Here is a 26,345-nt window from a genome sequence, read left to right on the forward strand (position 1 = left end):
CGCGACCGAGGCATGGTTGCCCGAAAAGGAAAGGATATTGGACCGATCGGGAAGGCGGTCGACGTCGACGATGCCCGTGGCCAACTTCTCCAGCCTCGATCGGACGCTTTGCCTGACATACTGCTGCAAATATTTGGATGGCGCTGGCGACATGGAAACGTAGCCAAAGTTGCGCCGACGGTATACACGGTGGAGGAAGAATGACGTCGACTGTGGATGTTCGGAGTGATTGACCTGCTGAAGTTTTCTCGCGGAAGGCTTAGCGGGGCTGACATCTTCGCCACCGCCCTGTCCGTTGCCTAACTCTTCCGTCCGTTGACGGCCCCAGCTACGGCCATCCCACGAATTGGACGCCCACCTCCTCCCACAGCCCATCCACACCCCCTCTATCCCCTCCGTGGTCATCTATCCCCCTCGTCTCCTATTCAATCCGCACGGTTTGAGCGTATTGTTCAGTGAAATATGCTGGACGAATTCGTCACACGACTCCTTCGTCGTAAGTCTAACACTGGACCCCTGTCGTCTTTTCTTTGCATAACTACTATATCTCACCACTTCTTCCTACCAATCCATGCAACAGGGGATGGCGTGGATCAGACTCAGTGCGCATCAATTACCCCGCGCCTTATATACTCACCATATCTCGATTTGATTTGAAGATACGACCGAGGAGACGTCGCCTTTATCATACTCTGCGGTGCCTTGGTATCTTTAATGGTCCGCGCATTCCTCATTATGTCTTATCGAGTTCGCCGTCTGGTTTCCTCACGACAATCTGCATTGCATATCATTTCCTCGCAACCCAGGTTCCGGGCCTCGGTGCGTGGTTCACCTTCCCCACACCGCCTCCTCACCGAGTAGCACTGAACTGACTCAACCCTTACTCGTCGTGCTCTCAGGCTTCCTCTACTCTGGTCTATCACGTCGAAAATCTGCCCTATCCCTTATTTACGCTGTAGGCGCAGCCAACGCCGTCACTATCTTCCAATGGTACTTCTGGGGCTACTCCCTCGCCTTCTCCACCACCGCCACCAATGGCTACATTGGCAATCTCCACAATTTTGGCCTCATGAACGTTCTCGCTGATCCCTCCCCCGGCTCGCCATTAATTCCGGAACTGCTGTATTCGTTTTATCAGATGGAGTTCGCTTGTGTGACAGTGTGCATTTTGATGGGTGGTTTGGCGGAGAGGGGAAGGATCTTACCGGCGATGATATTTTCGTTCGTGTGGATGACGATAGTTTACTGTCCTATCGGTGAGTGATTCCTGAACTATGTTTCTCGTGGGTGTGATGTTCATAGCCCTCCCCAGCATGCTGGGTCTGGTCGACCAACGGATGGGCGTTCACTTGGGGTGTCTACGACTATGCTGGTCAGTCTTTCACTCGCATCCGGACCAGAAAGAGTAATAATCTGAACTCTCTGTAGGTGGTGGGCCCGTCGAGATCGGTAGCGGCGTCGCAGGACTCGCCTACTCCTGGTGTCTCGGTCGCCGTCGCGAAAAAGAGCTACTCAATTTCCGCCCACACAACGTCTCCCTCGTCGGCCTCGGCACATTCATCCTCTGGTTCGGCTGGCTCGGGTTCAACGGCGGCTCCGCGTTCGGTGCGAATCTCCGCGCCATCTGCGCCGTTTGGAATTCTATGCTCGCCGCCGCGTTCGGAGGTATGGTCTGGTGCTTGCTTGATTTCAGGTATGAGAGGAAGTATAGCATGGTTGGGTTCTGTTCTGGGACGATTGCGGGGTTGGTCGCGGCGACGCCGACGTCTGGTTTCATTCCGATGTGGGCGAGCGTGATTACGGGCATTTTGAGCGGGGCTGTGTGTAATTATGCGACTAAGCGTGCGTTCGAAGTTTCCTCTGCTATTCGTGTTCCGTCTTTAGCTAACGAGAGTATACGGTTGCTTTGGCTGTGGACAGTCAAGTTCTTGGTCCGCATTGACGATGCACTCGATCTTTTCGCTGAGCACGCCGTCGGTGGTATCATCGGTCTCCTCGTGAACGCCATCTTCGCAAGATCAGATATCATCGCTCTCGACGACGTGAACACCTCTGTAAGAGCCCACCTCTCTCTCTCTCTCTATGTTCTCCTCCGATCAAGTGCTGACCACGAAAATTCGGCGCACAGTTCCCCGGAGGGTGGTTGAACCACAACTGGAAACAGCTCTACATACAATTCGCCTACGTCTGCGCCGTCTGCGCGTACACGTTCGTCATGACCGTCCTCATTGCGAAAACTATCAATTTCATCCCGGGGCTGCACCTACGGGCGGACGACGAGGCAGAAACACTGGGCATGGACGAAGATCAGGTTTGTACTCTTTTCCCCTCCGTTTCTCCGTCTTGTCGGTTCGCTGATCACACTTTTGCGGTGGTTGTTGGTGGTGGAAATCAGATCGGGGAGTTCGCGACAGACTATATCGAAGTTCGGAGAGACTACACAGACTGGACCGCACGTCCCAACTTCAACTCCGGAGTCGCCATCCCTATGGACGCGCGTCCAGAAGTGCATCACGAGCATTCGCATCCGGTCGCGGCGGGCGTTAGGCATGGTAAGGCGGAGGTTGGGAGTAGTGTGGAGACTGTAGAGGAAAATGAGCATGAAAACAACAACGAAAAGGACACGCATGGGCATGGGCATGGGCAGAATGGAAATGGATTGGTGAGGGAGGTGTGATCGGCGATGTTTCGTTGTTTGAGCGGCTTGCACATTGGGTTGGGGCATTCGAATGGCAGGATGTGTCTGGGTGTTGCATGGTTGGTCTTATCTGTCCAAAAATGGAGTGCGGGCTTGGCATAGCCGCGTAGTGCTGGTCTTTAAGAGGTCGTATTTGTTGACATTGTAGCCATCTTTCTGTGTCCCTTTGTCGTCGAGGTGTATCTCTGTTGTTGTTATTTCTCTGCGTCTGCGTATATAATGCGTATTTACGGTTCATATTTGAGGTTCAGCGAGAGGCTTCACATTATCAAAGGCCATACGTACATACATGTTGTTCTCTTCAACTTCTCAACATCCCACATTACAAACAATATACACGCACACACACACTACTTACACGATCCCTCTGTTCGACCGTCATATATTACAGTACACCGTCAACAGCCTGACTGGTGACCACAAGTCTCAGGATCTCGAAGCGTAACGTTACTTCATTTATGACGCTCAAGCTCGTCAATCTACTCAAGCTTATCGCTCGACCTCTAGTACTAAACTCCGGTCTAGCACCCGAGTCTGCTTCATAAGAATCCAAAGCTCCAACTTGAAGCTGACTGATCCCCACCGAACCTAACACCGAGGACGGTATCCGCATCACGACTTACTCAGGGGCTTGTGGCACCGTACGGTTTCTGCATGAATTACTTATAAATACCCACACCCAACCAAACAACTGCTGACCCAGGCTTCGCCTTTTCTTGCCCTTTCTTTCAAGTACTTGTTCTCCCTATCAGACTATTTTCGTATATCCAGAATAAATCGAAAAATGCCGACTGCAGTAGTCACTGGAGCGAACAGCGGCGTGGGCCACAAGTTCGCAGAGAAACTCATTGACGAGGTATTACAACACTGACATCCTCGCACCGATCTACATTTCATCTTCTCACTCTGGACTGACAGGGCTACACCGTCTACGCGACCGACGTCGTGATCGGCGAGGCCCTCAACGGCCTGAAGACGGAGCACAAACATCACCTGGACGTGTCCTCCCCTGCTTCGATCACAACCTTTGCTCAAGAATTCGGCGATCAACCTCTCGATATCCTTCTCAACGTCGCAGGTAAGTTTCGCGTCTCTATCCTCCATCTCACCCCGCCGTATCATAACTCTCGCTCCTTACATACTTGAAGGCGTCTTCATACCCAGACCCCAAGACACGCTCGAGACGATCTCACAAGACGCCCTAAACCGTATCTTCCAAATCAACACCTTCGGGCCTCTCCTCCTCACACAAGCCCTCCTCCCCAACCTCCTCTCCGCTGCCTCCCTCTCCTCCTCCTCCTCCTCCTCCTCCTCCTCCTCCTCCAGCAGACTCCCACCCCGCATCGGCAACGTCTCCTCCCGCGTCGGCTCCATAGCCGACAACTCCACGAGCGGTTCCTACGCCTACCGCGCGTCCAAAACCGCTCTGAACTCCTTCTCCAAATGCATCGCGCTTGATCTCAAAGACAAAGGCGTTGTGGTCGTGATATTGCATCCGGGGATGGTAAGGACGAATATGGATGCGGGGCAGGCGGGGGCGAAGGAGACGGTGGAGCCGGAGGTGGCGGTGGAGGGGCTTTGGGAGGTGTTGAGGGGGAAGGGGATTGAGGAGACGGGGAGGTTTTGGCATAGAGATGGGTATGAGTTGCCTTGGTAGTTGGTGGTGGTGGAGGTATTGAAGATTGAAGGGGAATGAAATTGAAGATCGTGTAGGGGTCAATGATTGGGGGAAAGAATACTTGTACGAACAGTGGCCATGGATTGTCGAGACTGTCAGACATCTTGGGATGTGCCAGTGCCATACTTACGAAATACTATACCAGAGAGCCTCTGTACTCCCACCTTGAAAGAAAGGGATACGCACACCAATGGAAAGGGGAAAAAGGTCTCGTCAATACCATGCCACATAGGCAGGAGCTATCAATACAACCACATCGATATAGTCCGTACACAATTCAAGAGCTGTTTCACCGCATGCGCAACTTCTTCTCCATGTCCGCATGAATATTCATGGAAGGACCCGACTCCATGCCTGGTGAATAAGGGTGAATACGATAGTCAGAGTCACGTGACTCGCAATATATCGAATGTGGCACCTACTTCCGAAGAAATCGGCAACATCAAGTGTCTCGTCGCGACCCATAAGGATATCAAGATGGATGTTAGATTGAGCAAGAGCGGGCATGTGCGGGTTCTGAATCACGGGAAAGTGGAGGGTGAATATTGAGTGAGTGGGTGGGCCACAGACGATGCGACGCGTAAGTGTTTGGCGGAAGGAAGTGAATAACTCACGACAGATACGATCTTGCGTTCCATGAGGGTAGTCATTGGCGCATGGAGACCGTAGATGTTGCGTTGCATGGTAAGCATCATGTTGTCCTGGGTCTCCTCCCACTATATTGACGCGACGCGTAAGCCCGTGTATCAAACATGTATATGCTCATTAGTGATCTTGTAACATAGGAAACAATGAAGAAGAACATGTATTGCAAGAGTGCGTGTACTGACGTTCTCGAGGCGAGCACGGATAAAATCTGTGGACTTGACCTCTGCGGCGAGGCTGCGTGGCCCGTACTGCAGAGAATCATGAAGGCCAAGCGAGTTGGCGGTGTCGTTCGTCGACACAGACTTGGGTGCGGCAGAGGGTGCGATGCGAAGAGAGGGATCCTACATGGCAACCAAAGTGAGCTCAATGTCCAGCCTAAGGAGGAGAAGTACTGACCATGGTGGTGGTGAGAGCAGAAGAGGATGTACGACGCGTCACGCGAGAGCTGTTAGAGTTCCGGCGCTTGCCAGGAGCACGGTATGGATCATGACCTGAGCCAGCGTTCTCCACGAGCCTTCCTTGTTTCCCCACAACAGATCCCCTTGTTCTACTCTGCTCGCTGTTTCTGCTCCATTTATATCCCGTATTCTAGCTGGAATAATATACCACACGGATACAGCCACGCCACAGTCGGCGCCTTGCGAGAAACAGCCGAAGTCTGAGCGCACTTTGAATTACTCCTCTCCCCTTCAAACTCGCCGTATTCAACCTTCTTCTCGTCTCCCACCATGGCTGGCAGACCGTCTCGCACGTCGAGCATACCCATCCCGAGGTCAAACACGACGTCGCTGCCGTCACTGGACGATGTGATATCCATGCCGTTCAGCACGTCTCCCCCTCCTCTGCCCAGACCCCGTGCTCCTTCAGGCTCCGCAGCGCCCATGGCTCTTCGTTCGCCATCTGCGCTTGCAGGCAGTCCACCGGCACCCGCGTCTCGCTCTCTGACCTCTAGCTCGATCTACATCCATCGTCCTTCAGCCAACGCCGGCTCCGGAATCAGCCCCGTCCTCCCCCGCATCATCCGGGGCAATACAACGAATACCTCATCTTCTGCCTCTTTTAACCATCATTCCCCCTCTTGGGCCGACGTTGCGTGTTCTCCTCCATCTACTTCTCCTGCTAGGAACCGTCGTCCGAGTGCAGGAGCTAGCCTCAGACCTGCCTCTTCGTCCCGACCTGCCGGCGGGGCTGGAGCATGGCATGCGCCACCCGCCACCCAGCCACCACTTAACCTGCCTGTGCCATTCCCTCGCCCTTCATACCTCGAATTCTCTGCTCTACGCGATCTTATACAAACAGAACTGCCACCAGTCCTTCCCTCTGGACGGTATGGATCCCCGGTGGTGTGGACCCATTCTAGAGGAAGGTCGAGAGAACACAGTACTGCTACGCCGAGCACGGAGGATAGTGAAGATGATAGCATGAGCCCTCCGCCTCCACGACACACTGGAGGAGGCGCTGGTGCTGCTGGCACAGTGAGCCTAGATGCGTTGGACAATACCGCATTAGTGGGAAGTACGCCTGTGTTCAGGCTGCCGACCAGGTGGAGTGAGCAGGATCGCCACACTTATCTGAGTGTTTCCAATGATGGCAGGGACTTGACTTATGATGGTGCATACCGATATATCTTCTGTAATATCCCGTCATGTGCTGAACTCCTGACCTGGTGCTGTAGGTGGGCCGGGGTTTCAAGGTAAGCTGACGCTGGCTGGGTGGCGCCGCGCAGAGGCGCAGGGGTCTAACGAACTGCTTGATGTTGCCTTGGATAGCGAGCTCAAATATGGACAATGCAGGCATGGCCCGAACGAATCACCCAGTACCTCCCGCCTGCGGAATATTCTACTACGAAATTGAGATCATCGGCAAGGCCCAGAAAGCGTGAGATTTCTTGCAATGACTCCACACTAAACTGGGCTTGTACTGACGGTCATGAGTCTCCAGTCACGTTAGTATAGGGTGCGTATGGTGTTTCTCTTACTTGTTCTCGGTTTGGCTGATGGAAAGTCGGCTTCTAGATTCACCGCGAGCGAGACCCGGTTGACGAGGCTTCCAGGCCACGAGAAGAACTCTTGGGGGTATCATGGTGATGATGGCTGTTCCTACAACGCCGAGAAAGTTGGGACTTCATACGGAGAGACATTTGGAGGTTGGATCCATTCTCTTGAATGTCTCAATCAATAAACTCAACCCATATGCTCTATACAGGAGGTGATATTATTGGCGCAGGTATCGACTTCAGCCAGAACCGAGCGTTTTTCACCAAGAACGGTGCCCTCATCAGTGCGTTACGTTCGGTGTCATCTACTCTTCGATTCTGTCGCGCTGATTACTCTTGTCCCCCGAAGATTACGTCTTCGACCGTGTCGCCGAAGACGTCGAAGTGTATCCCTCAGTCGGCCTCCGCCACACCACCGAAATCGTTCGAGTCAACTTCGGACACGAACCCTTCCGGTACGACATCGACGACCACGTCCAACAGCAACGAGACACGATCTGGGCCCGCACGCAGCAAATCGCCATCGACTGGCGGGTTCTCGAACCAGGACGCACCACAGCCGCACGTGCCGTTCCCGTCCCGATTCGTGATCCTCATCAGGGCGGCGGCGAGAAGGCGACGCCGGAGGAGGCTGAGCTGGAGCTGAAGGGGAGGGAGGAGACGGGAAAGTTGGTATTGGGGTATTTGGTGCATCATGGGTACGCGAAGAGCGCTAGGGCGTTCGAGGAGCAGTTGAAGAAGATGACGCAGAGGCAGAGGAGTGGTTCTACGGCCTCGGACTCACCTGCGTTGCCCGTTCCTCCGCCCCCCGCTCATGCTGCCCCTGCGGCGTCTACCTCTGCATCTGCATATGGATACGGAGCGGACGCCGATACGCCTATGACCGATGCCTCGGAGTCAACACCTACACCACAACCACACTTGCACGCTGGTGACGCTGCCGACGCGATGTCGACCGCGCTCGCGCATCGTCTCGCCATCGTTCAAGCCGTTCAAAAAGGCGATATCGATACCGCCCTCCGGGAGACGGAGGAACGGTTCCCGGACGTTTTGGAAAGGGAACAGGGCTTGGTGCTCTTAAAGCTGAGATGCAGGAAGTTCGTCGAGTTGGTGAATGAAGCGGCCGAGATGAAACGACGTGTAGAGAGGAGTGGGCATGCTACCACTGCTGCTTCCTCGTCTGCCGTTCCAGGTCCTGGTGCTGACACCGACGGTGCGGCGGATGGGATGTATCGTGTCGCACCGATGGATGGAATGAACGGTGTCGGGACAGTTCCTGATGGCGAGGGCGACGCAGACGACTCTATGGAAGTCGACGACGCAGCTCTGCCCGTCCCGGCACCGATATCGTCTATGTCTGGCTCTAGTTCTACTGGCAACGGAGCGAACCCACTCATCACCTCCCCTATCGTCCAGCAGCCCTTTCGGGCCCCCCTCTCCCCTCTTCTCGCCCCTCTACCAACATCGTCTTCCTCTCATCCGACCTACTCGCATTCTCCTCCTAACTCCACCACCACCTATCCCTCCACCGTTCCACATCCACGCCAACCCTCGCCTTCGCCCTCGCAAGCCGCCGAAGCAGCGCTCAAAGCGACGATCGCCTACGGTCAGTCCCTCCGCTCCGACTACAAGAAAGACCCGCGCAAAGAGGTGCAAGCGTACCTCGAACGGACGTTCGGAGTCGTCGCGTATCATTTCCCGGCGGAGGAGGGGGGTGTGGTGGGGCTTTGGGCTGGACAGGCGGCTCGAGAGGGATTGGCGATGGAGGTTAATCAGGCGATCCTCGGTGCGTCTTTTTTTTTCTTTTGCGAGATGTTCACATAAAATCTCAATGTCAGTCATTGACGTGCTTTTAGAGTCCCAAGGATGGCCGGCGAGACCTGCGTTGGAGAGGGTGTACAGGCAGACGGCGGCGAGTCTTGCGCAGCTCGGGTTCTTGGGCGTCGGAGCGGCTGTATTTGCGGACGTGCAGAGGGAGTTGTTGGATTCGCCTGCTGAGCTTTGAGCTTGAGATGTCTCTTTTCAAATTGTGCATTTGCGTCGTTGGGCGGGATTTTGAGGGAATGTATGTATTTTATGGTATGTCGGATGCTACAGTCGAGTTTGGGTTGATGGAGACGGGGATGGAGAAGTCTTGCCTCGGTGTAAATTGTGTACGAATATGGGCTCGGAGCAAGTTCTCATTGGGTCTGTCTCTCGTATTATGCTTATATTTTGTCAATCATACGGACGATCTTTGGATACGGATAGCAATGGGAGTGTTATATATGGTTCACGCTGTGTCTACGCCCGGTTGACTTTGCAGACCTCAAGAAAGAGCCCGACGAGTATCTATACTAGCGACGGGACAAAGTTCCCAAACCCACTTTGGGTAGCACTCGGGCCTGACAAACCTTTTAGCTTTTCACTTGTGAGCTTGAAAGCCAGGTAAAGCCCTCTGGTAACTGTGGATTCGAGGCAGCAGACCAATAAAGCTCACCCTTGACCTGCTCAGAAACCATACATTGGCGGGTATATACCAACTCGTGTACGCCTGGTCAGCCGAAAACAAGACGCGTATTATTACACCGAGTAGATCAAGCAGGTACCATAATACACTCAGACACCGCATATCAAATGCGATGTGCCTCAGGCTCAGGCGACGACATGGAAGAGCAAAGAAAAGCGAGGAACAGAAAAGGAGGGGCGGGGTGCGATAAACGAGGAAGACGCTTCTCGACGGAATCCCATGGTAGAAGTACGAGAGGCTCTAGAAGTGCTCCTGAAAATGAGGTCAAGGCGTCAGCGGTGGCTCGGAGACGGAGGGGAAAGAAGAGCGCGTGACGTACCTTTGCGAACGTGAAGTTCACATTTGAGCATGTGTGTTCGACGGTGGCCTCCTTGATCGCCTTCGCGAGGACGCTCGGACCACAGAAGTATGTCTAAATTGAATAGGACATCGTTTTGTGAGCACGTCAACATTCCACATAACGGACCAAACCAATAACTTACCCCGACGGTGGTCTTCAGCTGAGAGTTGCTGCCAGGAATGTATTGACCGGCCTCGATGGCCATGCGCATCTGCTTGTAGATACCACTCCAATCCGGACGACCGAACATGGTGCGCGAGCGAAGAAGCGTCAGGGGATCGTATTCTGCGCCGGCGTCGTTGATCGCGATGTTCCACAGCATGTCTTCACCAATCTTCTGTGTCAGGTAGATGTTGATGCGGAGGAAGTTGGCTGAGCACGAGAAGCAAAAAAAAAAAGTACTCAGATTAGTTGGGGATACCAGAATATAATGTATGATGGAGAATACTGACGATCGGCTTGGGCAGCTTCGACTTCCTGCAACAGACTTTGGAACCAACCGAACGAGGGCGCGTCGCGACAAACCCAGAAGAACTCGACTCGGCGGAGTGAGCCCAAGTTACCATTTCGCTGACGGTACCAGATGTGCTTCAAGATGGAAGCGAAAGGGGTAACACCTATCGCATCATACAAAAAGGTAAGCCTTAGATGAACCCCGAAAAACATTATGTGTTTTCGAGTCGATTCACGTACCGATACCAGCACCAATAAGGACAGCGACTTCCACATCGAACACATCCTCAGCAGGAGCGCCATAAGGACCATCGATGCGGACAGTGGGTAAACCACGGCTGACAGACCCAGTGTCAAGCTCGACAAAGTCTCCACGACCAAAGACAGACGATTTCTCCTCCTTCTCACCGCCCTTCATGGCAGCCTGGGTGAGCTGAGCGACGACGGAGGGGCCGGCACCTACTCGCTCACCCAGGGCTTGAGTCCAGTCACCAACCTGACGGATGTGAACGGAGACATAGGGGTCTTCTGGTGCAGAGGTGATGGTGAACTGAGGGTCGAAAATACAGTTTAGCAGGACGGTTCGGGCGAAAGTACAGGATGCGCTTACCGGATGCCACTGGAAGCCAGAAATGTCTGGGACCTGGATGAAGAGCCATTGCCCGGCGGTGTACTTGAAACTCGGCTTGACAATACGCAACTCCATCGCACCTTGTTACGAAAACCGATAAGCTATAAATAGAACATCGCGTGTCGGTAGGGACCTACCACTCGGGTGGACAAGCAGCTTTGACAGTCTCGTTGGCTGCCTCGCACGGATTTCTCTCCAAATTCTCTCGCCGAAGTAGAGAACACCGGGCCAGATAGTGAACCTCCAGCTTTCATAACCAAGACAGTGCTCGGTAGAGTAGAACGGGAAGGAGGAGATATAGTCTGGGTCGACGGAATCGCGGACGAAGCAACCAGTCGCGTGCGCATAGAGACCGATCATGAAGAAGAATGCCAGGTGGTGGGTGTACCAGAACGCCTCAAAGCACTGGTTGCGCATCTTGTGGTGTGCCGTGGTGTACATCAAAAGCATGATGAGGAGCATGAAGTGGCCCGTGATGGCTCCAGCTTGGGTGTAGTGAATGTCTAGGGCTCTCTCCTGCCGTACCTCTACAGGACGCTCTGAGTATTCATTCGAGCACATCTGACATGGAGGCAAACGTACGGGTAATCTCGACGTTGATAAAGTTGACATAGTGCGCCGTGGTGTGGACCATCGCCCAGAAGGCCATAGAATAGGCAACTTGACGATGGAACCAGATGTTCTCGTCGGCAGGGAAAAGCCAAGCGAGCTTGGGCCGGACGAAACGAATGATGTTACGGAGCATGGGAACGAGGATGAGACCGCCATCATAGGCAAGGACGAGGCCGGCACCGCGAGATACCCAGACAGAGTACTTGAGGCCGTTCAAAGCAGCAAGCTTCTGGTTTGTTTCCTGGTGGCACAACGTCAGGAATGTCTCTGTGGTGAGAGACTTAGGGTGCGCACCTGACTGTGCCATCCATAAGCGAAGAAAAAGAGATGGGTGCCGTAGAAGAGAATGTTGAATGTCAATCGCCGCGCATGGAGAAACTCCCTCTGAAACCAGTTCTCGCCCATCGTGTCTGTGAAGCCTGAAGAGTTGAAGTGCAAAGGAGTGGCGTCCGGTACCGGCCAGACAGTGTATACGGTAGAAATAAAGAAAGAGAGGAAGAAAAGGTCGTGATAGCCAGCTAACGGAGAGAAAGGGAGAAGATGAAGGTGAAACGGGAGGCCTCTGTTTTGACCAGGTGGGAAGCCGCAAAGTGACCCGGCCTGGCCGAGTGCGCATTGACATGGCGACCCTTTGTAACTATCTCTCGTTCTCCTTCCCAACCCAGCCGTACTCCTTCTACTTCTGGATTCTCTTCCACGCAGAAATTCTAATGTGGGCACAAAGCGTCCAAAAGCCTTCGGGTATGTGTACAAAATTACAAAAATTACGACGATGCGAACAATTAAACCAAGCGAATGGAGAGCCATCCCACACCCACGGCCATGGTACGCTCACTAGCGAGCCACAGCCGCCGCATCACACATCTGCCAAGATCGCGGCCTGCCTAGATGATTCCGATGATCACCCTCCGTATCCTCTACCCATCGTACCGGTACGCCACCATCGCCTCAATTCGGTGCACGTCCGTGCTGAAGCTCCTCAACTTCACCTGCTGGCTCTTGCCCGCTTCGATAGCCAGGGGGTCCGTGTCGACCCACTCGTTCGCCGGGACGTCCGCCGACTCCGAGGTGTATGCGAGGATGTTGAACACGGTCGGCTCATCAATGATGGGCAGGAACGTCACGGTCGAAACTATCTGTTTCAGGATGGACCTGATCTCAGCTTGGACTTCCGCTTCCGGTTTTGCGGGCGCACTGCCGACGACCATCGAGGAGAATCGTTAGCGGGAAAATGATGAATGGTTGGATGGATGGATGGATGGATGGATGGACGGACAAGAGAGGAAATAAAACGTACGGCTCAGACGACTTGGACTTGGAATTGGACGCTGGCTGCTCGGCGAGGTTGATATCGAACACCCACCGTTCCATAGGCGTTCGCGTGTCTTTCGAGATGATGGCGACTACCAGTTGTGTGACTCCTCCCGTCAAAAGCCACTCTGAAACGGCACATCAGCAACCATCTGAACTTGGCATTATGATGCACATACTGTTGACCTGTGCTAGGATTCTGTTTGCCAAATCAGTCTCTGGACCCACACACAAAGGGCAGCTCGAGGCGAACGCACTTTTCGAGATAGTTTTCGAGACCAAGGTCCTGCGTCACGAGCACAGTCTGTCCGTACTTTTTCACCATATGGAAATCATCCGAAGGATACACTCCGCGCTGGAAGAGAATACTACATGTACAGCAGAAAAAAAAAACTAGAATCAGCGCGTTGTCCGCGGAAGGAGTAGTGCAAAACGGACGTGTTCACTGCATATTTGAAGAACTCGGTGACCAGGTTCGTGGACCCCTTCAGTGTGATGGCCTGGCGAGTGGGTGTCTGTTTCTGTTTAGTAGCCCTGGGTGGCATGGCTATCGTCGTTTAAGTGAAATGGTGGAGAGAAGATGGTTTTCGGAGACAAAGGGTCAAGAGTCAAGACGCGGTTCACGAAACGCGTGTCCGCAACGACGCAACATTTGGAACGCGTCAGTCACGTGACGGAGTGCTTTCTCCTTGTCCCCGAGGGCGGTACTTACAACTGGGGGGTCTGATTCGGTCCTCCATGTCAAGGAACGTCACGAACTCACAAAGTAATACAAGATCCAAAAAGAAGAAATCTATACTTGCGTGACGGATACGGACAGAAGTAACAGTACATCGTACTACTGGAAATACATATCATAGCTTGGTGAAGACACGAGCGAATGGATCGGGTACAAAGGGTACTATTGTGCAGGAAAAGAAAAACACATCGAGGAGGCATGATCAACACAACTCTGGACAAACGAAGACGAAATGGCATGGGAACTCTGTAAGAAAAAAAGCCGGTAGCCACTCAGGCCGCGGTATCGCGTGCTGAGTGCGAAGCAAGAGACTGCGCGGGTACGAGAAAGACGAACTGAGGAAGAAGAACAGGCGGGAGACTCAAAACGATAAGCTAAGCCGGGCCACTATGAGATCCTACATAGGAATATCCTGGTCAGATCCTGAAGACATGAAAACCGCAAGCTCTACGTCGTCCTCATCAGCTTCACTGTCCTCCCGCGAAAATGATTCAGTGTTGGACCTGAAGTAGCGCGGGGTAGAATTCGGTGATTGGGGCTGTGATGTTCCGTGTAGTCCATCGTCGTTGGCGTCGATGTCCATCATGTTGGCCGAGGGGCCATCCGAGCGAGCAACAGTGTGGTTGTGGGAGAGTGAGCTGCTCTCCCTAGATGGTCGCATAGGATCTTTGGAGATAAACGACGAAGTCGGTGTGGAAGACGTGGGAGTATTGATTCTAGACATGCCGGGAACGTCGAAGCCATGGGAAACATTCTCCAAGGACGAGCGGGAGTTGTTGTCGCCGTGAGCGACAGCAGGCGTCGTGGACCGCTCAAGAGCATTACCAGAGCGAAATGCCTTAATCAAAGTGTCCGACAGATGGGCACTGTTACGAGAGAGCCCTTGCACGTGATGAAACCCGTGAAAGATGCGCTGCGAGGAATGTGGTGTGGTGTGGTCGACAGGAACCAGGGGTTTCGGCGTCTGGTGGGCGTGAGATGGCGGTGGACAGGTGAAGGTGAAGCCGTTGTCCGCTGATGCACCTTTCTGTCCAAAGACACCATGAGAAACCACCTTGCGATCAGATTCGCTTGTGCCTTCGCGTGACTGAGGTATCACAGACGTAGCCAAACCCAGAGTCTCGTCACCCCTGCCACCGGTCTTCCCTCGCATAGAGCTATAGACAGTCCCAAGATATGGCCGAGTAGAGTAACGAACAGAAGACGAAGAGCCCAGGGATGAGTTGGCAGTTACATTGCCTATGCTTTGAGGTTTTGGGAGGCAATCTGGCTGAAGCTTCGTACCCTGACACGGCCGCTCAGATGTGGGTGACATGGCAGAAGGAGGGTCAATACACACCGAGCCCTCAGGAATGCTATCTTTCTCTACGTTCTCCTTCTCATGTGAAGGTCCATTAATGCTTGTACCGGAGTGAGCCAAACCATGATCGCCATCCTCTTCGCCGGACGAAACATATTGCACCGAGGCTCCAGAGACAGAGATATCCATGTCGGACGAGACGTCGTTCTCATCGTCATCATCGCCAGTTAGATCAATGATGATATGGGAGTCCGCATGTGTTGTCTCATATGTGCCGTCTTCGTCATCGTCACCGGTTAGATCAATGAATATGATGTCCCGGTAGGTGCCGCCAGATGGCATAGATTGGTCGAGAGGCTTTTCAGAATGCTCGTCGGCGAAGGCAGAGCTTGTTATCACGTTCTTATTCTTCTTATTCTTCTTTTTCTTGCCTGTACGAAGGGCGTCAGCACGCGCCACCTGTTGGGATATAATACCGGACGCACCTTCTCGATTTCTAACCCTAACCTTCTTCTCGATAATCGATTGAGCCATCTCTGCGGCCTTTCTCTTCTTCCTCGGAGGCTGAGAATCCATACTGTCAAACGCGGCTCTCATTCTTTTGGCATCTGGATTCTCGCGAAGCGGTGTTAGTCTTGGTGCCGGCGCCTCTCGCTTCGCAATAAGTCTGCTCTGGGCCGTCCACGAGCTACAAAGATATCAGACGCTGTCGAACAAAGAGTCAGGACAAGAGGAAAGAAACTCACTTTCGACCGTAAGCCCCGGCTGCATGTGGCAGGAGAAAAGCATACGTCTGGGCACACCACTGGTGCACTGATTCGAACCCTTGCTCGTAGTAGAGTGCCCCGATCGCCATCTCCATACAATCCGCAGGACTTTTCACAACGTCCTTGCCGATGGAGAGTCTCACTCGCTGTTGCAAGGTTGGGCCAGTAGGGTCCCGTCTGGTCTCCTGGCTATATTGGACAACGGGTTCGAGGATAGAACCATATTTAGCCGTGCGGGGGTCTATCTTCTCCACGATCAACGCGAGTATCAGGTTCGTCACCAGGACCTGCCTGAGAACCTGCGACGACAAAGGTCAACCACACAAGGCGATAGCAGAAAACATCAGTAGAGATCGGGAAGATCCGGGTTCGCTGAAAAACGTACCGTCAGGAAGTGTGGCATACTTTCGGGGTATAGCTTGCGCAACTCGAGTGCGACGCAGATGTATAAGAGCGCATCTCCGACGAACTCGAGCCGCTCGTTCAAGTCCACTTCGCCTCTGGTCGTGCCTTTCACAATCCTCTCCCACGTATCCGGATGGATAGGGGGAAGAGTGGGACGATAATCGCGGTCGACGATGGCCAATATGGTCGCATTCTGGATATTCCGGTCAGGGAGGTCGCCGTGTGCCATAGGTGGACCTCAAGTAGTGCAGAAGGGTAGGGAAAGGGGGTTCTAAGCAAGCTGAGAGGGGGTGGGCTAGTAGAATGTGATGGGGGGAAAGAAGAATGCAGCGGGTTTGAGGGCGAGACGCGAGCCTTTTATGCGTCCCACGACAAAGAGCGGTCCGAAAGAGAACAAAAGACGCTTGGCCAGGGCCAGCGCGAGTGCCGTCCGCGCTGAACACTCTTACGTCATCGGCAATTCGCGCAGGGAGACTTGGATCGGTAAGTGAGCGTGAACAAAGTATGACGCAAGCCTGCAGCTGCCTGCAGGCATCGCCAGAATGGCGGGCTGACAGTTTCTGCCACCCTCCGCCCGCTTTGGGCTTGTCATTTCCTTCGCTCATGGATGGCCTGGTGGAGACTTGTCACGGGTATTTTTGTGTAGTTTTATTGCTAAGAAATCAAAATGTCGCTTTCTGCGAAAAGTAAATATTTTTAAATGGCCTGAAGTCGGTGTCGGGGCTGGGGGGTGGAAAAACCACATCATTCATGGCTATGGAGTGACGGTTATAATACATTACGCGAGGTAGACAAACAAGAACTCTTGGCCGAATGGTTATTTGTGCGTTTATGAATACCGTGCTGCCAGTGAGGCGGTTGGTTCGAACCCTCATGATGCCGCTCGCGCTTTTTATGTAATTTTACCCTGAGTTTCTCTACCGAGAGCCTTATCGTCCTTTGCGACATTGATGTTCGTGAAAGTTTTTTAATATGTATATACTTATTACTCTGTAGTACTACAATTTAAGCCTGAGGCTTGTGTAGAGAACTTAGCTACTCGCGAGTCTTTTTAGATAGCATTGCTGTGCATCATTCCCTTTCTATGAACATCCAGCCGACCGAGGTACTGGGCCACACACCGGTCGAGCCGCAAATTCAACGCAAATCAAGCTTCCTCGTGGTTGAATTCACAAAATCTCACGACACATATGCATATATCTAGCAATATTAATGATTCATTCGTACTTATTGTCCTCACTTTGAGCTTGCGATTTGATAGGCTCTCGCAAACTTGGTTTGACTCTGTGCGCCACTCACGACTTGGCGCAAACTTCGCGTCTCGTCCTGCTGACCGGCTCTGCGGCGCCATCAGCGAAGCCTGTTGCCTTTGCCTCGAGGTCGCCCTTCCTCTGGGCGAATCCCTACGTCACTCTTTGTTCACGCTGCCTAGCCACTTGGATCTGGAAAATACATTCTACAAGGATAAATATCCCCGCTACATACGACGACGCATCTAGTCCAATGAATATTTACTGCCGAACAAAGGACGCTGATCATGACAATCCCAATCTTGCCCTGACCCGCTTCTCACCCTGGCCCAACTCTGATTCGGCAGACTTAATGTACAACTGTGCCAGCGGGTTGTCGTCGCCCTCCTTCTCCAAGTCATCCTCGATCGCGGTGAACTCCCTCTGGAACTTGCCATTCAGAACCTGATACAAAAATGTCGTTAGCATCGTATGAGAATTGTAACGGCATATAGGTGGCAAACCTGGTTGTAGAGGATGTCTTTGAAGTGCGTGCGGATGGCCGAGCCGTCGAGCTTGAGGGCCCCGTTCAGTTGCCCATATTGCGACACAGACGAGTGGTGCTTCAATTGGGTGATGAATCCTTCTTCTGCGGCCTAACATATAATCAGCGTCATATTTCCGAAAGAGGTTCGAGGGAGTAAATCTCACAGCTTCAAAGATTTCTGCGGGTTCCTTGGACATCCACCTGAAGGAGAGAAACGGTAAGACCGTGGAAACATGAGGCAGACCGTAGATACTCACATTTCGTAAACCAAGGCCTCGTCTGAGCATCCAGCTTCCTTCAAGACACTGTACGCCTCTCGGAAGAGCATGATGATGTTCGGCCACAGGCCCTGCTCCGCAAACAGATCCATAGCCGTCTCCTCCTTACATGAGCTAGCAATCGCGCCGGTCTTTGTGGCTCCGATGGCTCGTGAGAGGGCCAAAGCGAGTGCAAGGCCATTGCCAGTGCCGTCCTGTTCGACGCTTACGAAACACGGGAAGCCTTTGCCCTTCTCGTAGAGAGACCTCACGGAAGAACCAATCATCCTGCAATACATGAGTCAGTCTACTGGCACAGCGCGATGTGCGTAAGGACCGACCTGGGTGCGACCATGACAACGTTCTGCGAGGGCTTGAAATCCAGCAACTTGTAGTAGACGTTATATCCGCTCGCAACAACGATCGTGGCGTCATCCTGTAACACAGTTGACAGTCGTAAGTCTTAAGACAACAACTCTAGCGCAAACGATCGTACCTTTAATGTTGGGGCGACCAGCTTGTTGAAGATCTTGGGCTGGACCTGGTCAGGAACGAGAAGGAAGACGACTAGTCGCGTTCACTCAGCCTTCCTGTGTTATATTTAAAGAGAGGACTCTTGAGGTACTCACCATCGGCGCCCTCTGTGGCCTTGGTAAAGTCATGCACGACATTAAAACCCTTTGACTTCGCGTCAACGGCATAGTGGTCCTCCCGGTTTGCGATAACAATCTTGTCGTTTGGGATACCACTATCCCGCAGGTTCTGAGCCTGAGCAGCGCCTTGGTTTCCAAAGCTATAGACCGAGAATCAGTGTTCAATGTCGAATCTGAAATGACAAGCTGGAGTACACACCCTAGGAAGAGAATGGTTTTGTCCTTCAAGAGGGCAAGGTCGGCATCTGAGTCGTAGTAACTGTTTTCGTATCAGCAAAATCTGCTTGTATGAAAACGCCAGATAATATAGAACATACATCTTAGCCATGGCGGAATTGAGGAGGTGAATTGAGTGGGTATTTCAGTGAGAACCGGTAGAGTCAAACTTGTGCAATTCATCCTCGCAGCTCTCACCCAGGCTTATAAGGAGTAACGCTTTCGGCTCCCCATAAACGCGACATTCCTTGAACCGGTATTTTTGTTTCCGTATCGCGTCTAGATCGTGCCCTTGTGATGAGTGCAAAGTCCCTGTGATGTTCTCAAGCCCGAGCACCAGAGTCCCTGTGATTGACGATGGTGGTAAGAAGCAGATGTCTGTCCAGTGTGCGGCCCGCGCATCCGTGCGGAAGGAGAGGAGTGTGGCACCGATAGACACTCGTGACCGACCAAAACCCGGCTTCATCTTGACTTTATTTCCCCGCTGCACTCAAGATGGACAGAAATAAGGGTTTACGGTGCCTTCGTGGCGGATGAGATGGCGACATAAAGACATTCCCAACATATCCATATCTTATCCGGATATCGCAGTCTATCGCTCTGTGAACCAAATCTGAACCCCTGTCGACTGTTGTATCCAGACCGTCCACTGCTTCCCATACAATGTCTCTACTGTCAGGTCGCATAGCTTGTATTACTGGCTCATCGCGAGGAATAGGTCGCGCTTGTGCCCTCGACATCGCGAAGCATGGCGCCACTGGACTCATCCTACATTATTACGGAGACAAAGAGACGACAGCGGAGGCCGAGTCATTGACTGAAGAGATCGCGTCCACTTACCCCCATGCAAAAGTCCTCACCGTACCTGGAGATATTGGGAACCCCGAGACTTCTCAGAAGGTGCGAAGGCCTCGTAGTGTTATGGCCTTCAAGTTGAGCCTTACTCTGAGTAGGTCGTGGATGCCGGGGTTGAGAAGTTTGGCCGCATAGGTATGTGTTGTGGCCCAATTCTTCGAGTTCGCATTGTACTTCATCCCGATACTAAGTCTCTGGAACAATATAGACATACTTGTCAGCAATGCGGGCATCTGTCCTTTTGCAGACTTCTTGGAGATGCCTCACGATACATGGCATCTCACCCGGAGAGTGAATCTGGATGGATCCTTCTATATCACCCAAGGTACGCCTGTTCTCCGGTACTCTCGCCAATATATACTAATACAGAGAGTTGTGTAGCTGTGGCGAGGCAGATGCGAGACCAGACTCCACAAGGCGGGTCCATCATCGGCATCTCATCAATATCTGCTCTAGTGGGAGGAGCCCAGCAAGTGTGAGCATCCTTCCATCCTTCTCCTCCGAATGTCTTCGTACTGATTGCGACACAGTCACTATACCCCCACCAAAGTCAGCTCCACAACCTCAGCATCTATCAGCCGTGCTCGTTACTAACACTTGGAACCAGGCCGGAATATTATCACTCATGCAGAGCGTAGCTGTTGCGTTAGGTAAATATAACATCCGCGCCAACGCCGTCCTTCCTGGAACTATCGCCACCGACATCAACAAAGAAGACCTTGCTGACGCAAAGAAACGTGAGGGTATGGTCGGGAGGACTGTCTTGGGGAGGCTTGGAAGTCAGTCCATTCCTCAGAACCCTGTGTCTTCTCGTCTCTGTGTCTGATGCATCACCTCCATTGAACAGACCCAGACGACATCGCTGGCCCAGTCGTTTTCCTGGCCAGCGACCTCGCGAAATACGTGACGGGCGCGCAACTCCTAGTCGATGGCGGATTATTCGTCAACCTGCAGTAACTTCGCTCCGAGTAATTTATACATTTGTACGAATAAGCCCCTTCCTTGCTGTGAACATATACAATAGTACTGTTGTGCACGGTCAGTCTCGCCATTCCTCCTGCAGAGTCTCGCCATTCACAACCGGAGGCACCGCATCCACAACGACTGTGGCCCATCGAGCCCATGTCTTCCCCGGATTCCGCCAGGCATGCATCGTAGCCTTCTGTATAACCGTATCCCCAGCATTTGTTAGATGTCGCTCCTCGCCATCTTCCATGATCAGCACGACCTCTCCTTGTACTGCAACAAGGAAGTGACCGATAAAAGATTCGTCAATGTGGGATCACGAGAGGATTGAGTGAGAACAGAGTTGACACCCACGAAGAATGTTATAGTCTAGCGAGATTGTGCGATGCTACAATCAACGTATAGAAGAAACACCAGTGTCTAGGATACGTCGACAGTCAAAATTTGGGAAAGAACAATGTATACCATAGGTGTGACAGCCCCAGGCGCAAGGTCAGTATACCGGAAATTCGTCCCACCAGGTGCCGCCATCCCTTGCAACGGTCTTGTCGCACCATCGACACTATAGAGACGGGCAAAGGCACATTAAACCTCGCCCACAACGATGCCCAACAAACCCGACTGATTCACTTACTCCGAATTATTGTCCGTCGAGGGCATATCATGGGTCACCCACAGTGCGGCGGCTGTGATACCCGGTTTAAACTCCTAGAAAGTCCAGCAGGAGTAAATACAATATCCTTACAAGTTCGGGACTATCGACGTTGGCGCTTACCGCTGTAGGAATACCAGCGTCGCTCTGCACAACGGCTTTGCCATTCAAATCATGGCCTGTGACGATGCGCCGTAGGTCGGGTAGAGGAGCTTCGTTCACGTTGGACGCCATACTTGGAAAGAGGAGTGGACTGTTAGTCGACACGGAATGAAAGCGATGCGTGCTCGTATGTATACCGGCGAACAAAGGAGGGGTTCTACTCAGGCGATCTTATCGATGTCGGAGCGGTGTTTTCTTTCACATGGCTGCGGGGCCGGATAACACGGAAAAGGCAGCGTTGTATCCGGATAGGGGTCACAAGGGCAGTTGACAATCTGGCGGGCAACTTCACCGGACAGTCGATGTCCACCATTTCGATGTTCAAGCAAGATAGGTTATTGGACCAGAGGAGAGGAAATAAGTCGCATAATGAACTGAAAAGGTAACCACACACACGAGTACAGATACAGATAGATCCGCAGTGAGAGAAAGGAAACGGGTGCAGCATAAACAGCAGGCTATGAGGCAGTATCTAGTTGGAAGAGGCGTGAGTAAAGGAGTCAGCTAAGAAGTGAATGGAAGAGCGTACAGTAGTGGTATTCGTCAATGAGCGGCATCCAGTCTTTGAGTAAACCGCTGATGAGGTTGAAGACAGGGATGCGTTCGGTGTTATTTGCGAAGGCTTCCAACTTCGGTCTAGAGAAGAGAAGAAAGGATTTAGTTTGCGACGAAGATAAACGGGCTTGATATTGTTCAAAACTGACCTCGTCCAAGTCTCCCAGATGGATCCGCGCACAAGATACCAGAATAGATCTCTATCTCTGCGCGCATACTCCCCCCGTTCGAGGGAAGACGAGTTAGAAGGTACTCGGCGAATATTCCTGGACAAAAGCTCCATCGCGAGTGACACCATTAGGGGGCGATTAGATTTACGGTCTGCCGAAAGCATGATGGCTTCGGAGAGAGCGCAGATATCAGAAAATGAACGTTTCGAACCTTTACACGCTTCGTCACTCACCGTAAATTAAAGGACGAATAATGTAGAGACTTTCTGACAACCATTCTTTCGGTGAGACAAGAGGTCTGACGAGTGAAGTTGGTGTTTTCACGGAGGCGGTGGTGAGAGCCTTGGATAGAAGATACTCTTCCACGGGGGAGGTATGCTTGGTCTGAGGCAATGGAGAGGCAAGTAGTGGATGTGGATGCAATGGAACATGGTTGTTCCTCAGGTGTTCGGGTGTCAGTGGTGGGGATGACGGGGGTGAAGAAGGAGCAAGAGTCGGCGAAGATGTGTTGGACGGAGGAGGCAAATTAGCGGGATCTATGTCTCGCTCAGGAATAGGGGGCGACAAAATTGGTCGTCGTGTGATGCGAAGAAGAGCGAAGCGAAGCATAGCTCTATAGGGCAACACGCAAATTGAGACAAAACTAGCGCCACACAAAGGTTATGGACGTACTTGATGGCCTCCAGTAAAACGATGCCTCTCCACCGGCCCTTCTCTGAGAACTTCCTCCGTAGACCCATCTCAATCAAGAGCTCAGTAAAGCGAACAAGCTCCAGCACCCTGGCAATCCATTTGTAACGGACGTGGCCATCTGCCCATGCGCGAGTATAGCGAGTATGGAGAGAGGGAGGTAGAAGAGGTTTGTGTTTTGGCTCTGCGTCGATTATCCTGGCGAGTAGTGTATCATGGTACAAGCTCAATACATTGAGCGATGCAGCCACTGTAACGTTACATATATTCAGTAAGAGCAATTGGTCGACGACAGGAAAAGGTAGACTGACGAGCCTCAGAGGCCAGCTCTGCATCTTTGAATCTGCCAGGAAGAAGCCAAGTGATGGATCTGAGGGTGGACTCGACCGAAGAGATGGTAGAGACATTCTTGACTAGGAAGGATTCATAGCTAGCGATAGCAGACGACATTGAACAAGAGAGCGAAGGAGGGTGAGGGCGCCGTGGCGAGGCCCGACGACGAGCACGTACAGTGCGGGGCGGTCGACAACAACGTGAATTCCGGTCTTTGGTTCCCGGCCAGGTCTCGAGCTCTCACGCTCCTCCATCGGGTAACCGGATGCAAACAGGCAAATTAAGGCTGCAAACATACCCTTCAGTTTGTGGCTAACGACTTCCACATTCCGTTCCCCGCGTTCATCGTTGAGGTTTGGGGAATACCACGTCGCCGAGCACGTATCGCTGTTTGCATTACAATTGGGCATCGACGTCGACAGTGCCGACTCATTGTATTACGTAAGTTCAAAGGTGAGGCCTACAGGCACCTCTAAGATTATTGCCTCGTGCTTTTTGTACCTTCAACTACACCCACTACCACCATCACCAATTTTTCAAGTACGTTGCCCTCTTCTCGTTGGGGCTTCTCAATAAGAGCCCACGCTGGGTCTCCCCGGAGTAGCACCCATGGCTTCCTCGCACACTCCTTTGGCGTACTTCCAGGTCAGTCCTGTCAGAGGACAGCTCGAACCGTACGACGGAGAGACGAGGACCGGCTGGAGGTATCTGCAGTGCACCGATACTCCTAATGAGCTCAAGGTATGATTTACTTCTTTCTCTCCGCCCTGTGTGGTTCAGATCTAACTTATCGTCTCGCCAGGTCCTCCTTCCCCCAAAGACTGCTACTCTTTACGCACAGCTCTTGCAGTACGAGACTGCAGAGCTCGCCAAGGGCAAGAAAGCTTCATGGGACCTCATCCTTCACATCCGACACCTCAAGGATCGAATGATTCGCAAATGTCAACGTATCTCTCGTCTGGCTACCCCTGCAGTTGCTTCCGGTGCTAGTGCTGCTTTCCGTATCGTTCATGCACCCCCCGACTTTCGCCTCAAGGAGATGGAGAGATGGCTTCGAGATCAAGAACCGCGAGGGCGCACTAGGGATCCCTCGAAGAAATACACCGTCGAAGCCGCCGCCCCCAGGCCGCAGACTCCCCAATCTTCCTGCAGCGTTTGCGGACATGTACACCGATCGGCGCATCCTCACGATAGCCATGCTCAGACTGCAAGTCCTCGTTCAAGTCGCGTAGCGCACTCCGCTAGCCGTTCGAGCTTGTCGCAACGTGCACCCACGAAGGCATCCGCGTCCGGCAAACGTCGTGTCTCTGCCTCTTCCCAAAGTACCTCTCGATCCCAATCTTCTTCGGGAAGTCAACGTCATCCCATGCGCTCCGCGCCTCTCGCTTCGCAGGCCGCGTACCTCTCGCCTGTCGTCGAAGAACGTACAGGGATGTCGCTTTCACCGTCCTTGTCCAACCCATATGGCCTCACTCCCGAACATGCCTTCGACGATCCTGGTCCCCGTTCTGAGGTCGTTTCTCCTGAACCCCTCCCTCATCCCTACCGCTCGAGCACGAATCTCTCAGAAATCCCGATGGAAATGCCTCAGCCTATGACACAAATGCCGGAACCCGTTCACTACCAACCCGTTTTTGTCGACTCTCGGGAGCAGTCGCCCCCAATGGCGCCAGGTTCGGACTTTGGCTCGGTTCTGCCTAGTTCACCTCTAAAGGATGACTTTGCTCCGACTGATGCAGATGTCCAAGAAGGCCCTCCGATCGCTGGCTCATCATTAGCCAGGCCCGGTATTCCTCGGAGGAGGAGCAGCCTCAAGCAGTCCGGGCGTGTGAGCACTGGGGAGCGCTCGACGAAGGTAGTCTCGTGGGCTATGGATAATGATTGGTCTGACCATATGTCCAAGTTTGACCACATCGCGTATGCGACTGAAATAGCAGGTGGGACTATTCAGTCAGTAGTCTAGTTGACGCCAGAACTAAACTTGGATGCCACTAGGCAATGCCCTAGACGAGGCGAGGACGAAGTTCCAGGCCGAAATTATCGGCGTGCGGGACTTACGCCATAACATTACGGCAGCCTTGGAGAGATTGCGCTTGGAAACGCAGACGTTGCAGCTGGAGGAGCAGAATCTAGCCACGCACGAAGAGAGGCTAAATGTCAGCTTCGAGCAACTCCGGGAGAAGGAGAACACCTACAAGGACACAGGTCAGGGTTTCCTCTATGTCTCCCTGGGTCAATCACACTAATTGTTTGTGTTGTTTTAGTCGCTGCCGTTCTCGAAGAGACGAAACGTGTTGTGATGGCTGCCGATAAGAAGAGGGATGAACTCCTTAGTTGAGCCGCTTTACGCTATATTTCACGAAACTCATGCCTTACACGACCACCGGTTTTCTTCCATTTTTCTTATTCCTTTTATAGTCTCTCTTAACGGCCCGCGCTAGACTTCTCCCTTCAACGTCGTGTGCCTCCGAGCCTTCCGAACAAGCATCGAAGGCATTGCTGAACACCTTCGAACATATTTCTATTTCAGACGGTCCAAGTGGACCATTGTCTGTATTACTATTGTCTGACCCCTTTACGCCCACTCATACCCATAACTTTGGACTGCTTTCCTGCTTTATTTATACCACAATGTTGTTTACGACGACGGGCATTTGCCTCCATCCTGCGAGATACAATATCTAGTTCTCGAATGTTCTTTACGAGTAGACTCTCTGAACGACACTATACCGGCTGTATGTACTCTTGTGGTCTGTAAACACGCGTTTCTCCACCTAAATGGCATATCAATGGGCCATTGCAGGCGCACAGTCGGCCGTTTCAACTTGCAGTGAAAAGGAGAACGGTCAGGACTGACTCGCCTTGAGCCGCACGGCCCGGCGTCAACAAGCTTTAGTGCCTGGTGCCAAGCTCTTCCAAATGAACTTGTTCCCAGTTTGCCGGTGAACTCTAAGCGTACGCGTACAGCAGTCG

At 52.6% G+C, this 26,345-nt stretch overlaps 12 protein-coding genes across 12 annotated transcripts; 5 read left to right on the plus strand and 7 right to left on the minus strand.

The window, feature by feature from the left end:
• The first annotated feature begins 375 nt into the window (after positions 1 to 375).
• On the plus strand, positions 376 to 3,064 carry STEHIDRAFT_71321 (ammonium transporter). The gene is made up of 10 exons (XM_007298110.1): positions 376 to 496; positions 581 to 602; positions 660 to 717; positions 807 to 819; positions 900 to 1,256; positions 1,313 to 1,372; positions 1,429 to 1,842; positions 1,921 to 2,054; positions 2,129 to 2,311; positions 2,396 to 3,064. Exons 1-10 carry the CDS (start codon positions 463 to 465, stop codon positions 2,675 to 2,677), a joined length of 1,557 nt encoding a protein of 518 aa, XP_007298172.1. The 5' UTR covers positions 376 to 462; the 3' UTR covers positions 2,678 to 3,064.
• A 358-nt stretch (positions 3,065 to 3,422) lies between these two features.
• STEHIDRAFT_117506 (short-chain alcohol dehydrogenase-like protein) lies at positions 3,423 to 4,510 on the plus strand. The gene is made up of 3 exons (XM_007298843.1): positions 3,423 to 3,554; positions 3,617 to 3,776; positions 3,847 to 4,510. The coding sequence occupies exons 1-3, from the start codon at positions 3,483 to 3,485 to the stop codon at positions 4,353 to 4,355; spliced, it is 741 nt and encodes a 246-aa protein (XP_007298905.1). The 5' UTR covers positions 3,423 to 3,482; the 3' UTR covers positions 4,356 to 4,510.
• Positions 4,511 to 4,577: 67 nt separating this feature from the next.
• Positions 4,578 to 5,445, minus strand: STEHIDRAFT_89555 (proteasome maturation factor UMP1). The gene is made up of 5 exons (XM_007298241.1): positions 5,421 to 5,445; positions 5,207 to 5,365; positions 4,991 to 5,092; positions 4,799 to 4,892; positions 4,578 to 4,730 (listed from the first exon to the last, which is right to left on the minus strand). Exons 1-5 carry the CDS (start codon positions 5,421 to 5,423, stop codon positions 4,666 to 4,668), a joined length of 423 nt encoding a protein of 140 aa, XP_007298303.1. The 5' UTR covers positions 5,424 to 5,445; the 3' UTR covers positions 4,578 to 4,665.
• Positions 5,446 to 5,558: 113 nt separating this feature from the next.
• On the plus strand, positions 5,559 to 9,291 carry STEHIDRAFT_117509 (SPRY-domain-containing protein). Its single transcript, XM_007298844.1, has 6 exons — positions 5,559 to 6,902; positions 6,966 to 6,980; positions 7,040 to 7,170; positions 7,230 to 7,304; positions 7,370 to 8,806; positions 8,877 to 9,291. Exons 1-6 carry the CDS (start codon positions 6,805 to 6,807, stop codon positions 9,023 to 9,025), a joined length of 1,905 nt encoding a protein of 634 aa, XP_007298906.1. The 5' UTR covers positions 5,559 to 6,804; the 3' UTR covers positions 9,026 to 9,291.
• Positions 9,292 to 9,559: 268 nt separating this feature from the next.
• On the minus strand, positions 9,560 to 12,137 carry STEHIDRAFT_117511 (NADPH oxidase). Its single transcript, XM_007298845.1, has 9 exons — positions 11,860 to 12,137; positions 11,536 to 11,806; positions 11,091 to 11,480; positions 10,933 to 11,033; positions 10,563 to 10,872; positions 10,322 to 10,486; positions 10,012 to 10,241; positions 9,849 to 9,941; positions 9,560 to 9,781 (listed from the first exon to the last, which is right to left on the minus strand). The coding sequence occupies exons 1-9, from the start codon at positions 11,968 to 11,970 to the stop codon at positions 9,770 to 9,772; spliced, it is 1,683 nt and encodes a 560-aa protein (XP_007298907.1). The 5' UTR covers positions 11,971 to 12,137; the 3' UTR covers positions 9,560 to 9,769.
• A 345-nt stretch (positions 12,138 to 12,482) lies between these two features.
• Positions 12,483 to 13,421, minus strand: STEHIDRAFT_45935 (mitotic spindle checkpoint protein MAD2; the record flags this gene model as incomplete). The annotated part of the gene is made up of 4 exons (XM_007297888.1): positions 12,483 to 12,759; positions 12,875 to 13,002; positions 13,109 to 13,244; positions 13,315 to 13,421. 4 exons carry the CDS (start codon positions 13,419 to 13,421, stop codon positions 12,483 to 12,485), a joined length of 648 nt encoding a protein of 215 aa, XP_007297950.1.
• Positions 13,422 to 14,012: 591 nt separating this feature from the next.
• Positions 14,013 to 16,316, minus strand: STEHIDRAFT_151829 (uncharacterized protein; the record flags this gene model as incomplete). Its single annotated transcript, XM_007298846.1, has 4 exons — positions 14,013 to 15,346; positions 15,401 to 15,603; positions 15,662 to 15,981; positions 16,068 to 16,316. 4 exons carry the CDS (start codon positions 16,314 to 16,316, stop codon positions 14,013 to 14,015), a joined length of 2,106 nt encoding a protein of 701 aa, XP_007298908.1.
• Positions 16,317 to 17,571: 1,255 nt separating this feature from the next.
• STEHIDRAFT_117519 (IlvN-domain-containing protein) lies at positions 17,572 to 19,220 on the minus strand. Its single transcript, XM_007298847.1, has 9 exons — positions 19,091 to 19,220; positions 18,973 to 19,032; positions 18,750 to 18,913; positions 18,617 to 18,687; positions 18,462 to 18,556; positions 18,121 to 18,408; positions 18,028 to 18,064; positions 17,841 to 17,972; positions 17,572 to 17,781 (listed from the first exon to the last, which is right to left on the minus strand). The coding sequence occupies exons 1-9, from the start codon at positions 19,099 to 19,101 to the stop codon at positions 17,623 to 17,625; spliced, it is 1,017 nt and encodes a 338-aa protein (XP_007298909.1). The 5' UTR covers positions 19,102 to 19,220; the 3' UTR covers positions 17,572 to 17,622.
• A 289-nt stretch (positions 19,221 to 19,509) lies between these two features.
• Positions 19,510 to 20,836, plus strand: STEHIDRAFT_89569 (NAD-P-binding protein). The gene is made up of 7 exons (XM_007298242.1): positions 19,510 to 19,889; positions 19,943 to 19,979; positions 20,053 to 20,169; positions 20,226 to 20,319; positions 20,375 to 20,393; positions 20,452 to 20,623; positions 20,692 to 20,836. Exons 1-7 carry the CDS (start codon positions 19,653 to 19,655, stop codon positions 20,799 to 20,801), a joined length of 786 nt encoding a protein of 261 aa, XP_007298304.1. The 5' UTR covers positions 19,510 to 19,652; the 3' UTR covers positions 20,802 to 20,836.
• Positions 20,837 to 20,853: 17 nt separating this feature from the next.
• On the minus strand, positions 20,854 to 21,696 carry STEHIDRAFT_164777 (uncharacterized protein; the record flags this gene model as incomplete). Its single annotated transcript, XM_007298848.1, has 5 exons — positions 20,854 to 21,083; positions 21,165 to 21,198; positions 21,276 to 21,372; positions 21,445 to 21,518; positions 21,586 to 21,696. The coding sequence occupies 5 exons, from the start codon at positions 21,694 to 21,696 to the stop codon at positions 20,884 to 20,886; spliced, it is 516 nt and encodes a 171-aa protein (XP_007298910.1). The 3' UTR covers positions 20,854 to 20,883.
• A 279-nt stretch (positions 21,697 to 21,975) lies between these two features.
• STEHIDRAFT_89571 (peroxisome membrane protein) lies at positions 21,976 to 23,555 on the minus strand. The gene is made up of 6 exons (XM_007298243.1): positions 23,351 to 23,555; positions 23,022 to 23,289; positions 22,583 to 22,962; positions 22,329 to 22,518; positions 22,154 to 22,260; positions 21,976 to 22,096 (listed from the first exon to the last, which is right to left on the minus strand). Exons 1-6 carry the CDS (start codon positions 23,487 to 23,489, stop codon positions 22,083 to 22,085), a joined length of 1,098 nt encoding a protein of 365 aa, XP_007298305.1. The 5' UTR covers positions 23,490 to 23,555; the 3' UTR covers positions 21,976 to 22,082.
• Positions 23,556 to 23,981: 426 nt separating this feature from the next.
• STEHIDRAFT_151834 (uncharacterized protein) lies at positions 23,982 to 25,710 on the plus strand (the record flags this gene model as incomplete). The annotated part of the gene is made up of 4 exons (XM_007298849.1): positions 23,982 to 24,113; positions 24,175 to 25,309; positions 25,368 to 25,577; positions 25,637 to 25,710. 4 exons carry the CDS (start codon positions 23,982 to 23,984, stop codon positions 25,708 to 25,710), a joined length of 1,551 nt encoding a protein of 516 aa, XP_007298911.1.
• Positions 25,711 to 26,345: the final 635 nt, after the last annotated feature.

Source organism: Stereum hirsutum, assembly GCF_000264905.1.
Source record: "Stereum hirsutum FP-91666 SS1 unplaced genomic scaffold STEHIscaffold_1, whole genome shotgun sequence".
NCBI lineage: Eukaryota > Fungi > Basidiomycota > Agaricomycetes > Russulales > Stereaceae > Stereum > Stereum hirsutum.

Excerpts from the sequence above, each read along its gene's own strand:
- STEHIDRAFT_117519 (XM_007298847.1), bottom strand. Across the intron at positions 18,914-18,972 it reads AAAACCATTCTCTTCCTAGG|CTTTGGAAACCAAGGCGCTG; the intron begins GTGTGTACTCCA and ends CTCGGTCTATAG. Across the intron at positions 17,782-17,840 it reads AAGACATCCTCTACAACCAG|GTTCTGAATGGCAAGTTCCA; the intron begins GTTTGCCACCTA and ends TTTTTGTATCAG.
- STEHIDRAFT_89555 (XM_007298241.1), bottom strand. Across the intron at positions 4,893-4,990 it reads AACGCAAGATCGTATCTGTC|AACCCGCACATGCCCGCTCT; the intron begins GTGAGTTATTCA and ends CCCGTGATTCAG. Across the intron at positions 4,731-4,798 it reads TGTTGCCGATTTCTTCGGAA|GCATGGAGTCGGGTCCTTCC; the intron begins GTAGGTGCCACA and ends CTTATTCACCAG.
- STEHIDRAFT_89571 (XM_007298243.1), bottom strand. The coding sequence starts at position 23,489 with ATGTCGTCTGCTATCGCTAGCTATGAATCCTTCCTAGTCAAGAATGTC. Across the intron at positions 22,519-22,582 it reads TATTCGTCCTTTAATTTACG|CCATCATGCTTTCGGCAGAC; the intron begins GTGAGTGACGAA and ends CTCTCTCCGAAG. Across the intron at positions 22,261-22,328 it reads ATCTGGGAGACTTGGACGAG|ACCGAAGTTGGAAGCCTTCG; the intron begins GTCAGTTTTGAA and ends TCTCTTCTCTAG.
- STEHIDRAFT_117506 (XM_007298843.1), top strand. The coding sequence starts at position 3,483 with ATGCCGACTGCAGTAGTCACTGGAGCGAACAGCGGCGTGGGCCACAAG. Across the intron at positions 3,555-3,616 it reads CAGAGAAACTCATTGACGAG|GGCTACACCGTCTACGCGAC; the intron begins GTATTACAACAC and ends CTGGACTGACAG. Across the intron at positions 3,777-3,846 it reads TATCCTTCTCAACGTCGCAG|GCGTCTTCATACCCAGACCC; the intron begins GTAAGTTTCGCG and ends ACATACTTGAAG.
- STEHIDRAFT_117509 (XM_007298844.1), top strand. The coding sequence starts at position 6,805 with ATGGACAATGCAGGCATGGCCCGAACGAATCACCCAGTACCTCCCGCC. Across the intron at positions 7,171-7,229 it reads ATACGGAGAGACATTTGGAG|GAGGTGATATTATTGGCGCA; the intron begins GTTGGATCCATT and ends TGCTCTATACAG. Across the intron at positions 7,305-7,369 it reads CAAGAACGGTGCCCTCATCA|ATTACGTCTTCGACCGTGTC; the intron begins GTGCGTTACGTT and ends TGTCCCCCGAAG.
- STEHIDRAFT_71321 (XM_007298110.1), top strand. The coding sequence starts at position 463 with ATGCTGGACGAATTCGTCACACGACTCCTTCGTC. Across the intron at positions 497-580 it reads CGTCACACGACTCCTTCGTC|GGGATGGCGTGGATCAGACT; the intron begins GTAAGTCTAACA and ends TCCATGCAACAG. Across the intron at positions 2,312-2,395 it reads TGGGCATGGACGAAGATCAG|ATCGGGGAGTTCGCGACAGA; the intron begins GTTTGTACTCTT and ends GGTGGAAATCAG.
- STEHIDRAFT_117511 (XM_007298845.1), bottom strand. The coding sequence starts at position 11,970 with ATGGGCGAGAACTGGTTTCAGAGGGAGTTTCTCCATGCGCGGCGATTG. Across the intron at positions 11,481-11,535 it reads TATCAACGTCGAGATTACCC|AGGTACGGCAGGAGAGAGCC; the intron begins GTACGTTTGCCT and ends AGCGTCCTGTAG. Across the intron at positions 11,034-11,090 it reads GCTGCTTGTCCACCCGAGTG|GTGCGATGGAGTTGCGTATT; the intron begins GTAGGTCCCTAC and ends TTTCGTAACAAG.
- STEHIDRAFT_89569 (XM_007298242.1), top strand. The coding sequence starts at position 19,653 with ATGTCTCTACTGTCAGGTCGCATAGCTTGTATTACTGGCTCATCGCGA. Across the intron at positions 19,890-19,942 it reads ACCCCGAGACTTCTCAGAAG|GTCGTGGATGCCGGGGTTGA; the intron begins GTGCGAAGGCCT and ends TACTCTGAGTAG. Across the intron at positions 20,624-20,691 it reads TGTCTTGGGGAGGCTTGGAA|ACCCAGACGACATCGCTGGC; the intron begins GTCAGTCCATTC and ends TCCATTGAACAG.